At 35.2% G+C, this 13,720-nt stretch overlaps 1 protein-coding gene across 2 annotated transcripts in view; it reads left to right on the top strand.

The window, feature by feature from the left end:
• ATRNL1 (attractin like 1) overlaps positions 1 to 13,720 on the top strand; it is a 495,303-nt gene that overhangs the window by 95,019 nt on the left and 386,564 nt on the right. Inside the window, exons 11-14 of one of the 2 annotated variants that reach the window (XM_024555570.4) lie at positions 3,097 to 3,181; positions 4,442 to 4,650; positions 5,666 to 5,784; positions 9,686 to 9,818. In XM_024555570.4, coding sequence (XP_024411338.3) covers positions 3,097 to 3,181; positions 4,442 to 4,650; positions 5,666 to 5,784; positions 9,686 to 9,818 — 546 coding nt within the window. Of the gene's footprint in view, positions 1 to 3,096; positions 3,182 to 4,441; positions 4,651 to 5,665; positions 5,785 to 9,685; positions 9,819 to 13,720 lie in introns of those variants that run through there. The other variant, XM_053922251.2, reaches the window with a different exon arrangement.

Below are 13,720 nucleotides of genomic sequence, written 5' to 3'. Positions count from 1 at the left end.
TCTGTGGAGATTTTTATAATAAACTGATTTCTGGAAGCCCTACTCTTTCATCTGATGCTTTTGTTTTATTTTTTCTGGAGTGTATTCTGGTTTCTAATTCTGTTGTCAGAATCCTATAACCAACACACAATTAATAAATCAGTAGTCATGTGCGTTGTGTGCATGTATTGGGATTGAGTGGAAAGTTCAGAACCTGTCCTTCCTAACTGGTGAACTCTTTGTCAAAGTCTGTGCCCTTTTCAGGTCACACCTCTCCACAGGCGAATAAAGTTTTACAATTCTTTTTTGTTCTTTTTTAATTAATTTCTTGCAGTGACACTGGCCAATACAATTACAGAGGTCTCAGGTGCACAATTCTACAACACATCATCTGTAGTACACTGAGTGCTCACCACCCAAAGTCAAGTCTCCGTCCATCGCCATTTATCCCCCCATCCCCTCCTCTGCCCCCTCACCCCCTTCTCCCAGCAGTCACCGCACTGTTGTTCATGCCCATGACTTTTCTTCTTTTTTGTCTTTTGCTCAATCCCTCCACCCCCTTAGTCCCCTCTGGCTGTCAGCCTGCCCTCTATCTATGAGTCTGTTTCTATTTTGCTTGTTAATTCATTTTCATTAGATTCCACATATGAGTGAAATCATACGGTACTTGTCTTTCTCTGACTGGCTTGTTTCACTTAGCATACCACTCTCCAGGTCCATCCATGCTGTTGCAAATGGTACGATTTCCTTTTTTTTAATGGCCAAGTAACTATTCCATTGTATAAATATACCACAGTTTTTTGTATCCTCTTATTTACTGATGGACACTTGGGCAGTTCCATCAAATTAGTTTTATAATAGTAAATATTCATAAACATAACTTTCAGGAAAACAAATGTAATCAAATAGGCCTTAAACAAATTGCTTAACTTGTCCTAGGTCTAATTGTTAAATATTTTTAACATAAGGTAATACCAGCTCAATCAACCTCACAGGATTCTTATAAAAACTACTTTAAGTGATGGAGATGAAAGCACTTTGGAAGTTTTATAGTACTACACACATTTCTTAAGTGAACTTTAGCACGTTAAATCGGCAGACTTAATCCTATGCACAGCCGTCTCTAAGAGTATTTCCCAAATTGTGATTTTCGGAGCATTGGCTCTTGGAAAAGCGATAGGTGTTAAATGAAAAGTGTTTCTATGGATAAAATGTTGTAAAAACACTAGCAAATACTCATCTGTCAGTAGATAATTGTTTCCATATCTTGGCTATTATAAATAATGCTGCAATAAATCTACAGGCACATATATCTTCTCAAATTAGCGTTTTTGTTTCTTCAGATAAATGCCCAGAAGTGTGGAGCAGCTGGATCATATGGGAGTTCTATTTTAAACTTTTGGAGGAACTCCCATACTACTTTCTGTAGTGGCTGCATCAATTTCCATCCCCTTCAATGTTGCACGACAGTTTCCCTTTGTCCACATCCTTGTCAACATTGTTACTTACTGTCTTCTGATAATAGCTATTCTGACAGGTGTGAGGTAAAAGCTTATTGTGGTGTCGACTTGCATTTCTGTGATGGATAGTGATGATGAGCATCTTTTCATGTGTCAGTTGGCCATTTGTATGTCTTTATCAGAAAAATATCTATTCAAATCTTCTGCCCATTTTTAATAGGGTCATTTGGGTTTTTTTTATATTGAGTTGTATGAGCCCTTTGTATATTTTTGATATTAACTTCTTATCTGATGTGTCACTTATAAATATCTTCTCCCATTTAATAGAGTACTGTTTCAGTTTGGTGATGGTTTCCTTCACTGTTCAGAAGCTTCTTAGTTTTATGTAGTCTCATTTGCTTATTTTTGCTTATGGTGCTCTTAACTGAGGAGGAGATCTGAAAAATATTGCTAAGATTGATGCAAAGAGTTTTTTTCCCTAGGAGTTTTATGATTTCTGGTCTTACTGTAATAATTTAATCCATTTTGAGTTTATTTTCATAGATGTGGTAAGAGTCATCCAATTTTATTCATGTAGCTGTCCAGTTTTCCCGACATCATTTGTTGGAGAGATTGTCTTTTCTTCACTTTATATTCTTCCCTCCTTTGCTGTAGATTAATTGACTGATGAGCATGGGTTTATTTCTGAGCTCTTCATTCTTTTTCACTGGACTGTGTGCCTGTATTTGTGCCAGTACCATGTTGTTTTGATTACTATTGCTTTGTAATATAGTTTGAAATCAGGGAGCATGATAACTCCACCTTTGTTCTCTTGCAAGATTACTTGGGTATTCAGAGTCTTTTGGGATTTCATGCTAAATATTTGATTTTGATAATTCTGTTTTTAGACATTCTTTCATTGAAAATTATATATTCTACTTAATTTTGTATGCATGCGTATAAAGTTTGATGTAGTGATTTAACTTTCTGCTAGGTTTGCCTGGTATTGATGTGCATGTGGTATTTCACTCTATGAACCTTGGTTTATTTGGTAAAGATAATGTTATCGAAATCATTTTCCTGTTGTCTAAGATGTTTCTTAAGCTCTCCTCCTTTATGCTAAGTGAAATAAGCCCGTCAGAGAAAGACAAATACCATATGATTTCACTCATATGTGGAATCTAATGAACAAAGTGAACTAATAAGTAAAAGAGGGACAGACTCGTAGATGGAGAACGGATGACAGCTAGTGGGGGGGGGAGGCTAGGGGGTAGAGGGATTGAGCAAAAAGTAAAAAAGACTCATGGACATGGGCAGCAAGCAGTGTGGTGATTTCTGGGAGTAGTGGGGTTTAAGGGGACTAAATAGTAATGGGAAAAACATAATAAAGATAAAAAAGAAAAAAAGGTTATTTTCCAATATAAAATACACCCACTTTCTTGTCTTTCATTTCCTTTATTCTCATATACATAAATTTATTTGTGGGAATTTTAGGCAAAAGCCATTTTTATTTAAGAAATAATGCTAGTTGAGTAACAATACTAAATTGTAGGTCATGAAAAATTAATGAAAGGCTTCCTAACTTTATGTATTGTATCATTAATTTGACCAGATTGTTTTTTAGTATTTGTATTAATTTGTTTTTTTATTTTTTGTTTTTCTGATCTTTCTTTTCTAGCTTGTGATGAATGGAAAATATTACCAAAACCAAATCTTCATAGGGATGTCAACAGATTTGGACACTCTGCAGTTGTCATTAATGGGTAAAAGAAATACATTTATCAGTCTTACTATCTGCATATTCTGTTATTCTTTCAAAAATATCATTTGTACTTAATGGCATTTGATTTTAAGTATCCCTGCTGTACCGTGGAGGCTTGTTAACTATATTCTCCATTCTTTTTGTATTTAAGTATTTTTAAGGGGTAGAGAGTAGTCAAAGAAAAGGTGATGAGATACACCTTCAGACACTTAAAAAAGTCACCCTGCTTTCTTTCCTTTCTCCAGAGACCAGATAGCGAATGACTTCCTTAAAAAGACGACACTGAAGTGATAGAAAGGCTGGTGCATGTTTCCATCCGAGAGCAAGGGTAGTGAGGAGAGTTCATTTTAGTTGTCATTATAAATGCATGCTTTTTGACAAGTCTTTTAACCACTCTGAGCTTGAATATCCTTAAATCCTTTGGGAATTTGGACTGGACGATCACTAAGTTACCTTCCTGTTATAAGTCTGTATGCTTTTTCTATTCCTGTAGCAAAAATTTGGTAATATGGACTCAAGTGATAGTAAAAATATGCTAGCTCATTCATTAGCTTCAAATGTATAATTCATAATGACATGTTTATAAGTTCATTTTATTTCCATTTCACTCAAATTCTGTCAGAATTCTCCAATATGATACTAAAAGCAGGTAGAAGTTAACTACAATGAAACTGTAATTGGTATGTTGGCTTTCAAAATAGTCGTACATGAAATTCAGAGTATAAATATATAACCTTTAGGCTTCTCTGTTGAAAAATTGCATTCTGTTGATTTCTATTTTACTTCTCTTAAATAATAGAAGATACTATGGAAGCATTTTCTGACCTTTTCCATTTATTATGTTAATAGTATTTTTAGAGATAACAGTGTTACTCTGAGGGCACGTCACGTGTCTTTGGCATCTGGAATACTAATTAATTCCATTATTGTCTGGGATTTTCTTTCTAAATTGAAATTCTGAAAATCTCTTTGACTATTTTACTCTTTTTTTTGAACTTTATAAGAGGATAGTAAAACACTATAGGATCTCCTTATATAATTTCTAAATTTTGTGTCTGTATTTAAAAACTACAATTTTAGATAGCAGTTCTACAGAGTACCTTATTATACACACACAGCAAGTGTCTATTTCTAGAAAATTGTCTCCTCCCTTGGTGAAACAATGTAAAGTCGATATTAAAATTCATTTGTAAAACTAACACCTTGAACAGAGAGTTTTGCGAGTGCTGTGTCTTTGAGATCCCGGTGTTGTCTTCACTAGGTCCATGTACGTATTTGGGGGATTTTCTAGTGTGCTGCTTCATGACATCCTTGTCTACAAGCCTCCAAACTGCAAGGCTTTTAGAGACGAAGAACTTTGTAAAAATGCTGGGCCAGGGATCAAATGTGTTTGGAATAAAAATTACTGTGAATCTTGGGAATCTGGGAATACGAATGACATTCTTAGAGCAAAGTGCCCTCCTAAAACAGGTAAAAGCTGTTTTTTCTTTTCTTTCTCACGTATCTGTCACATAGTTTCTCTACTTGGCTAGATGTAGACATGCATTCTGCTTATCAGAGTTACCTTCATAGCTTTCAGAAATTAAAAATTTATAATCCTCTAATTAGGAATCTAATGTTTGAACTAGACAGCAATTAATAATTTAATATCTTTATTAGATGTTTTTAGTTTTCCTTTTAAAATTCTGCATGTAAAGTTACATATCAATATTTTATACATATCATGATCATATATATGAATTATTTTCCTATGTAAGTAAAAAATGACTTCAAATAATTCTTTCTAAGAAATACTGTATGCTTCAAAGAAATAAAATGAAGTAATTTATTATGCACTTGGTATTATTTTTTTCTTCCTGAATTATTGCCAAGCCAGACCATGAAGTTAAAAACAATTTCTATAATTTTGATGATTAATGTTCTAGTTTAATATTTCATATGAAATATTGAATGAATAAATCAGACTTATGAAAAATTACTGGTAAATATTTATTTATAAGTGAGTGGCTAGGATAACCATTGTTCAAATTTCTTTAAATGGGTGAGTTTGTACAAGCGCTACAATTAACAAACGTATTTTCAAGTTTCGCTAATCTATAACTCAGAGGTATCTCAATATCTTTATGAAGAATGATTAACAGCATTTGTTGTAATGGTTTTTTTTTAGATCTGTAGTAATACATTTTGTTCACTAAATCACCTGTGAGTCTTTTCTCCCTCCTCCATAAGGTGGACATTGTAAATAGCTCTAGATCCCGGTAGATTCAGAGATTAAGATGAGGGCAGGAAGTATTTAAAATCTTGCAGACACAATGAACCACAGACTTGACTTCACATTGAAGAACTTACTTTGATATTGATGGTCATACTTATGGTTCAGAAGTGTCTCAGTGATTCTTAAACAGATGTTGAAAATGCGCGCATCAACAAGTGTGACATTTCCGCTCCCATTCTGATGTGTCTCTCTCCCCCGTCTGCATGGCAGCGGCTTCTGATGACAGGTGCTACAGATACGCAGACTGTGCCAGCTGCACCGCCAACACAAATGGCTGTCAGTGGTGCGACGACAAGAAATGCATGTCAGCCCACAGCAACTGCAGCGTGGTTAGTACTGGAGGGTGAATGGTGATGGACGGAATGTTGCTGCTTTATAATCACTCACTTACCGTGCATTAGGACTGTAAAGAGTAGCCCTTTTCACATCAGGGCATTTAGAAAACATGCAGGGAATCGCTGTCTCAGTAGCTGTCAGTTAAGTCTGTCATTTCTTGTTCAGATTTGTCAGTGTAGGTTACCTTTTGAATCCAGTAACTTTTACTTCTTTCCGTGGAGAAGATTGGGAAGATTCTTACAAAGCTGATTTAAAATAAAAGGATTTATAGCTGTAAATGCTGTCTTCAGTGCTGATGGCGATAGGTCTATAGGTACCTATCGAAATCATTTCCAGGGAGTTCTTGTCAGTAGTGGTGTGGTCTAGCATTTCGTTTGCATACCTCGTGTGTAAGCTTAACCGGAGGCGTTGGCGGTTTTGGTTTCCCTTTTATTCAACATCTGTCCCGAGAGCAGTGCTTCTCAGCCGGAGGCAGTTTTGTACTCTGAGGGACATTTGGCAATGTGTGCGGACGTTTTCGTTGTCATGGCAGTGAGGCTGATAGTGGCATCTAGTAGGTAGAGAACAGGGAGGGATGCTGCTCAGCATCCCACGGTGCATGTGCAGACCTGCCACAAAAAGTTATCTGGCTCAAATTCTCAATAGTGGTGGGATCAGGAAACCCTACTTTAGGTAGGCGCTTGAAAAAATTATAAAATTAATATTTATGGCAGGTGAAAATTAAGAGCAGCAAAATTTAACCTTTTAAGTGGGTACTAAAAGTGTCGTGTGTTTTAGATGTCAACCAATTGAAATAAAAAAATTTAAAATGTATTAAAAAGTGTATTTAATAGGTTAAAGTTTCCCTAGTTGGGCCAAAGCTTAAATTACTAATGTGCATACTGATTTTCAACAAAAATAATGTACACTATTTTTCTCTAAATTTTTATTAATCAACACAAGTGTCTGTTTGTTTGTCAAAATAGCAGGCAGAGATGAAAGGTAAAGAAAAGGGGGGTGGAAAATAAGTAAAAAACTTCTATTGTGTCATCTGAAAATTCTCTGCACTAACCAGTCATATTTCAAAATGTTAAGTTTTATGATTCTATTCCACAAGAATATTCAAAACTCAAAATGGAGGACAGTTTTTAGTTACTGACTCATTGATTGAATCCTTTCATGCAGGTGGCTTTGGTGTACAGGGTGAGGCAAAAGCAGGTTTACAGTGTGAGTATGCAAAACACAGAGTTTATTCTTGTATTATTTATGAATTATTGTATTGTTTTCCATACAAACAACTGTAAACCTACTGTTGCCCCACCTTGTACACATTCTAGTGATGCAAGTTACCTTAACATCCTTCAATTTTATTTGCTTTAATGTTAATATGACACGACTCATCTTTGAAAATCTGAGTTACTTGTTTATACTTGGATTAATATTCATCTCATGAGTTAGGTTGGTGAGTCATGTGGAAACAGGAGGAAGGATGTAGAATGAAGTATAAGGCTAAGGGACTAAAATGGAGAATGTCATTAGATAAAAATTGCAAGCAGATTTTATTTAAAGCTTTGTTGAGTAACCCTGAGTTAATTTGTGTCTGGACATTGACCCTAAGTGAAAATACGCATATCTAAAAAGTTGTGGGATATAAGTTGCTATCATGTATTCATTTTATAAGGTGCTTTTTTTGCTTTCTGTTTTATTTTTTCTAATGCTGCGTTAACAGGGAAAGCAGTGGGCGAGGTAGTGTAAGTGAGCAGATGGCACTCACTTGTAATGTAGACTTCGATGTAATGTGTCTTTTAGACAGTTTCATCACTGTGTCTGGTGATTAAGCTAAACCAAATGCTAATGGCTACAGAAAGGTCTATGAGAGTTTAGTGTAAATGATGTCCACTGATACCCTATTTCATTATTTAATCCTATTTACTGCAAGTTGCAAATACTGTGCTGTAATGGTTCACATAGCCTGCTTGCTTCTCCCAGCTTTTCATTTTAAATTTACATCTATGTTAGAGCGAAGACCAGCAGAGTAATGGTTAGTCTTCAGAGTCTGTTTACAATGCTCTTCTGCTTCATGAGGCCAGAAAGTGCCAGCCATGGTTCAGTATAACTCTCAGCTTTTTTCCATAATTGATTGAATTGGCCCTGTGTGTAAATGAAAGATAGTTTCATCTGTTGTACTGGTTCAGCACCAATAAATGACCGTACTGTTGTTAACGAAGAGCGGTACAGTTACTTGGATGGTGACTCTAATGATGTCACTGTTATTCTAAGATCCGGCCTTTGTATGTTATTCTTTCTCTCATTCTAAGATGTTGTTTAGCCATTTTCTTGTCATTTTTCTCAGTAATTCTATTTGTCAAAAGAGTCGAGTAAATGTATTTCTCTTGTTAGCTGGCAAGGGTTTGGAACTATAAGGATCATATAGACTAATACTGATTTATATACTATATGAAAACAAAAACTGAATTAGAATAAATAACAAGAAAGTTAATATGTTTCTAATGAAAATATAATGGTTGAGTAAGAGTCACAAAGTAATTTGAGATCTTAAAAATTGCATTTGCTGTTTTAGGATGCATAATGATAAACATGAGTATCTATCTATTTTTTATATGACCTTATAGTTTGTGTAATTTGCTGTAAAGGAACGAACATCTTTGCACTGAAGGTGACTGCGATGTGTTTTGTGTAGGAAAATGTAAGAGTTTACAAATAAATATTTGGTGGGGATATTTAAAAATATCTAAGAGGATGAAGATTGCTGTAACTGTTTTTCTACGTGGGATAGTTATTACTAAATTTTCATTTTTAAATTTACTGACTGTAAAGAAGTGTTTAGCTCCTTATATGAGCAAGCCTGAGGCGAGCATTTATACCTATGCAGAGAAGACAGGGTGGAAGTGGGGCCCAGGATGTAGCACCGAGTCCTTTATGACTTTTTCTTCAAAGAAGCATCCCAGGAAGAACTGAGCCAGAAGTTTTAGTATCCGATTTTGATGAGGTAGGCTGTGTCTTAGATATTGATAGTATGTGAAATATCTGAACCTCAGTGTATGTAGGGACTACCACTAAAGTTCCTATGTTGCCTGTGCTTTTCTTTTTTAACTTTTAAACTCTTAGTGCTGAAATTAACTGAAATATGGTTATATACTGTATTTCACTGGTTAGGTCCATTGGTTAGAGGATTGTCTTCCCAATATGCTAACATTGCGGGTTCGATCCCTGGTCAGGGCACATACATGAAGCAACCAGTGAGTGCATAAATAAGCGGAACAACAAATCAGTGTTTCTCTAAAAATCAATCAATAGTTTTTTTTTTAAGTAGCTTCTGCAGGTTGTTCGCAGCCTGGATAAAGGCAATGTGACAAATACAGGAGAAACATCAATTCACCAAAACCAATATTTAATGTCTGTGGGACTAAAATTAGTTTGAGTTATTGAGAGAATAATTCATTAAAAAGATTTTAATGAATTATTTTGGATTCTGACAAAGCATCTCTTAAATTTTTACTGCTTATCATTTCCACTTCATTCCAGGGATTTGCATGATAGGTTTATGATGACTGGAATTCTTTCATGTGATCATTAAGAGAGATGGCTTTGTGCATTGGCTTTATTTGTTGAAGTGGAAGCCTGTTAGCAAATTCAATAGAAAATGTTTTCATTAGATGGGTTCTGTTTCAAATTGTGTAATTTGCCCATACTGTCCAATATGTACACATTCCAATTCCAAGAACGGTAGTTTAACTAAATGAATGAATAAAGAGAGATTCCGATTCAGTAGAATTGAATTTGGGGTTAGAAATTTCTATTTTAAACTTCACCAGGTAATTTATTTACACTGAAGTTTAAGAATCATTGCTGTACAAAGGTGAAAAGTAACGTTTTTATCTTTTAACTTTCTAGTTTGTGAAAAACTACACCAAATGCCATGTGAAAAATGAGCAGATCTGTAACAAACTTACCAGCTGTAAAACCTGCTCACTGAACTTGAACTGCCAGTGGGATCAGAGACAACAAGAGTGCCAGGCTTTACCAGGTAAAAACGTCAGTTTGGCCGGTGAGCTGTGCAGTCCACAGATGAGCAGCATTATTGTAAAGAGCTTTTAGCGAGAACATTCCCTTCTCCAAAATTAAAGCAAGAACAAATAAACGGCGCTGTTGAAACAATGGTAGCTTTGTTTCTGCGAGAATATTTGTATGTTTGCTTCCAATTCTTTTCAGATATTTAAGGTTTCTTGTATTTTTTATCCTATTGACTTGATAGAATCCTCTTCCAATTTTAAAAATTTATGTCTTACATAGAAAGTAATAAGTACTCCTACAGATAGCCAAGTTTTAACAGATGTTAACATTTTGATGTATTTGATTTGATTTTTAAGTGCTGTTTTTTAAAAAAAAATTGTGGGAACTATATTTTCCTGACTGCTTTTTAAATTCTAAATTGTAACACTTATAATAAATATGATATGATTTAATGAGAATCTAAATTCTGCAAACGAGAGCAAAGCTCATTTTAAAAAGCAATTTCAATTTATTTTTTACTGTTAGCACTCTTCTTAGTAGGCTCGAGCCACTATTTTTTTTAAATATGAAAGAGAAAGTCAGTAAATTAGAAAGTTATATAGATATTTAGCGAGTTTCCTCTTCCTGTGGCACAGGTAAGCTGAGATACACTGGTCAGGTGATTTGCTCGGAGTTGCACGGCTTGTAATAGACGTGACTGTTAACTGGGTATTCTCTGCTCGATTTTATGCCTTTTTCGGTCCCGTGCTTTTCGTTTGTCTTTTTATTTTTTTGTAAAAAAATTTCTAAACCTATGTAATTCTAAAATGTATTGAAAATTCCATCATGGGATTCATGTCTTTCTTACAAGTTAGATTGCCTTGAAAAGTACTATTGAGATTTTGGAATGTTCATTCAAATTTTGGATTTTGTTTATTTGTTGACCTTTAAAGTTTTAATTTATTTTTTAATTTTTATTTCTTGATTTTTGGAGAGAGAGGAACAGGGTGGGGGTTGTAGAGAGAGAGAGAGAGATTGGTTTGTTGTTCCACTTATTTATGCATTTATTGGTTCATTGGTTGATGCTTGTATGTGCCCTGACTGGGATCAAACCCACAACCTTGGTGTATTGGGATGATGCTCTAACCAACTGAGCTACCCAACCATAGCGAACCTTTAAAGCTTGCAATTTGTGATATATTTATGTGTGTCCACTTTGAGAAAATTAGAGAATGGTAATGCAGTGGGCAGTATTTACGCAGTAGTGAGATGACACTGAACTTGAAAGTAATATTGATTTCTTTTTTTATTATTTTATTTATTTATTTTTAGAGAGAGGGGAAGGGAGGGAGAAACAGAGGGAGAGGAATATCAATATGTGGTTGCCTCTCTCCTGCCCCCTACTGGAAAACTGGCCTATAATTCAGGCATGTGCCCTGACTGGGAATCGAACTGGCATCCCTTTGGTTCACAGGCTGGTACTGAATCCATTGAGCCACACCAGCCAGGGCAAAAGTTGTATTGGTTTCTAAGTGTTAAACTCTAAAATCAACCTATCGATCAGTAAAAATACTTAAAAGTCTCTTTAAAAAGACATAGTAAATCCTGGACCAAAATAGTATTTCACTGAAAGGAATGTGTGTATTTAAAGGAAGATTACTTCAATAAGAAAGGGATTTGGTTACCATTGGAAGTTTTGAGAAATAATAATAAAGCTATATTTGGTAGATCCTACCTACTCATTGTCCAGGAAAAAACTTTGGTTTAGTATGATGGCTCCATTTGAACAGGCTAACATTTTGAAGAATAAAAAATACAATACAATAAACACAGTAAAATATGGTGTTATACACCAGCCTTGCTTGTTCTGTGTTCATATTTACTACACAGTTGAGCGGATGTCCATAGTGTGTGTGGTTTTCTTCCAGGTCATCCGAGGCGGGGAGTGGTCTGAATGCAGAGCCTGCTCTGTAGCAGTGGCACTTGTCCATGAAAACTTGTGAATTGAGTTTTTTAAATTGGTCTCATGTAAACTTGGAAGTTTGAGTTTATCTCGCTAAACTCATTGGGCAAAGTTGCTGCTATCTTTTTAACTCTGAAGCTGAGTTGATACTCAATACTACGAAAGCCTAAAACATCAAAACATACGGTTCAGTGGTATAATTTAGTTTAACTTCAGTGGCCCGTGCATTTGTTTTCATTTGTATAATTTGTCAATCAGGTATTTTTGACCTCAGGGGAAAAAAAGGAGGATTGGCCAAAAACAAACAAAAAACCCCACCAAAACAACACCTAAACCCTTCTTTAATTCGATGACGTAAGAAAAAGCCCTGATTTAACAGAACTTTTGTACCATTGCCTTGAAGTCATTTGGTACTTCCAATTCTAGAAGACAGGAAGATTGCTTATGTGTAATCTAGAAATGAAAACAAAGGTGTTTTAAACAGTTTTATTAGATGATAATTCCAGTTTATTGAGGGCTTACTGTGTTCCAGGAACTGTGTGCTGTTCTTGGTACTCAATTTAATACAACAGCAGTTATTAAAGAAATGGAGACTTTCGTTCAGGGGCCCTTTTAGCAGGTCCATGAGGTCAAAACTCATAATCCTAAGATATTATTTGCATTTTTAATTCTCATTCTGTTATGGGATTACTGTAGAGTTTTCCAAAGGCTATATAATATGATTCCAATACATTGACTGTAGAAGCAGATATGAGAATACAGTTGTCTTTTATTAATCCACTATTAAAAAAGATTTGCACAAATCTAAAACAGTGATATACTTTTCACTATTTTGTTTTGGATACTATCATTAAAAAAACTAAATATGCTATTTATCTTAATTTGTAATATTTTTCCAAACATTTTATATGAACAATTTCAAATTTATAGAAAAATGGAAAGAAGATTAGAGAGGACACCAAATAGCCACACCCTAGCTTCTTCAACGAACGTTTTGCTCAGCTTTATCCCTGACCGCCCTGTCTACTCGCTCTCGTCTTCACTTATCAGTACATCTTAATTTTCAATGCCGAGGGCCTAACTGGAACTGTCAGCAGCTCTCTCTCCGGGAGAGAATTTGATAATACATCTCCTTTGGGCCTGAATTATGGTGTAAAAGGGCAAGACATCCTAGAAGCTGGGGGAGTGTATTTGTAATGAATTTTATTTATTTATTTATTTATTTATTTATTTTTTTTTAGTTTTTTCAACTACAGTTTACAGTCAGTATAACTCTGTGTTAGTTGCCGATGCACAGCATAGTGGTAAGATAACCATGTGGTTTCCAGAGTGGTACCCTGGATGTCTGCAGCCCTCACCTGGCCCCGTGCACAGTTATCACAGTATTATCGACTGTATTCCTGTGCTGTATTTACATCTCTGTCCCTACCCTGTGACTACTGTTTGGTACTTCTTCATCCCCTCACCTTTTCACCCAGTTCCCAAACTCACTGCTGCTCTCTGTCAACTGTCAGTCTGAATTTTAAATTATAACGATCAGCTTTAATTTTTATGTGGCTAAAACCAAAAGATTTAAAGTGGGTAAAGAAAAGATTTGTGGAGTCATCAAGAGCTCCTGGGGTCTCAGACCAAAATGTTTGAGAAGAGGTGCCTTCGAACAATTCCATAGAGACCGCGTTAACGTACCTGAGGCTGCAGGCGGCTGGAGACACTGATGTGTTTAATGTGATGTGTATTTAATGTAAAATGTAGTCGAACCGTACAGAGCAGTGTGCTCCTGAAACATTGCACTGTTAATTAGTGTACTCCAGTGTGTGCCTTTATCATACATTTATAAATCTGTGTGTTAGAACTAGGTCCTGTTGTAAGTTCAATTTAAACTTTAAGGATAAACCACTATTACTGAATAGTATGTTAAAACTTTAGAAAGACCTGAATAGCTGTGTAAAAATAAATATAAAAAAGCAAAGATT

This window comes from Desmodus rotundus, chromosome 4 (assembly GCF_022682495.2).
Source record: "Desmodus rotundus isolate HL8 chromosome 4, HLdesRot8A.1, whole genome shotgun sequence".
NCBI classification, from domain to species: Eukaryota; Metazoa; Chordata; class Mammalia; order Chiroptera; family Phyllostomidae; genus Desmodus; species Desmodus rotundus.
Note: the sequence above shows the minus strand (reverse complement) of the source record. Positions and strands in the feature narration are given on the sequence as shown.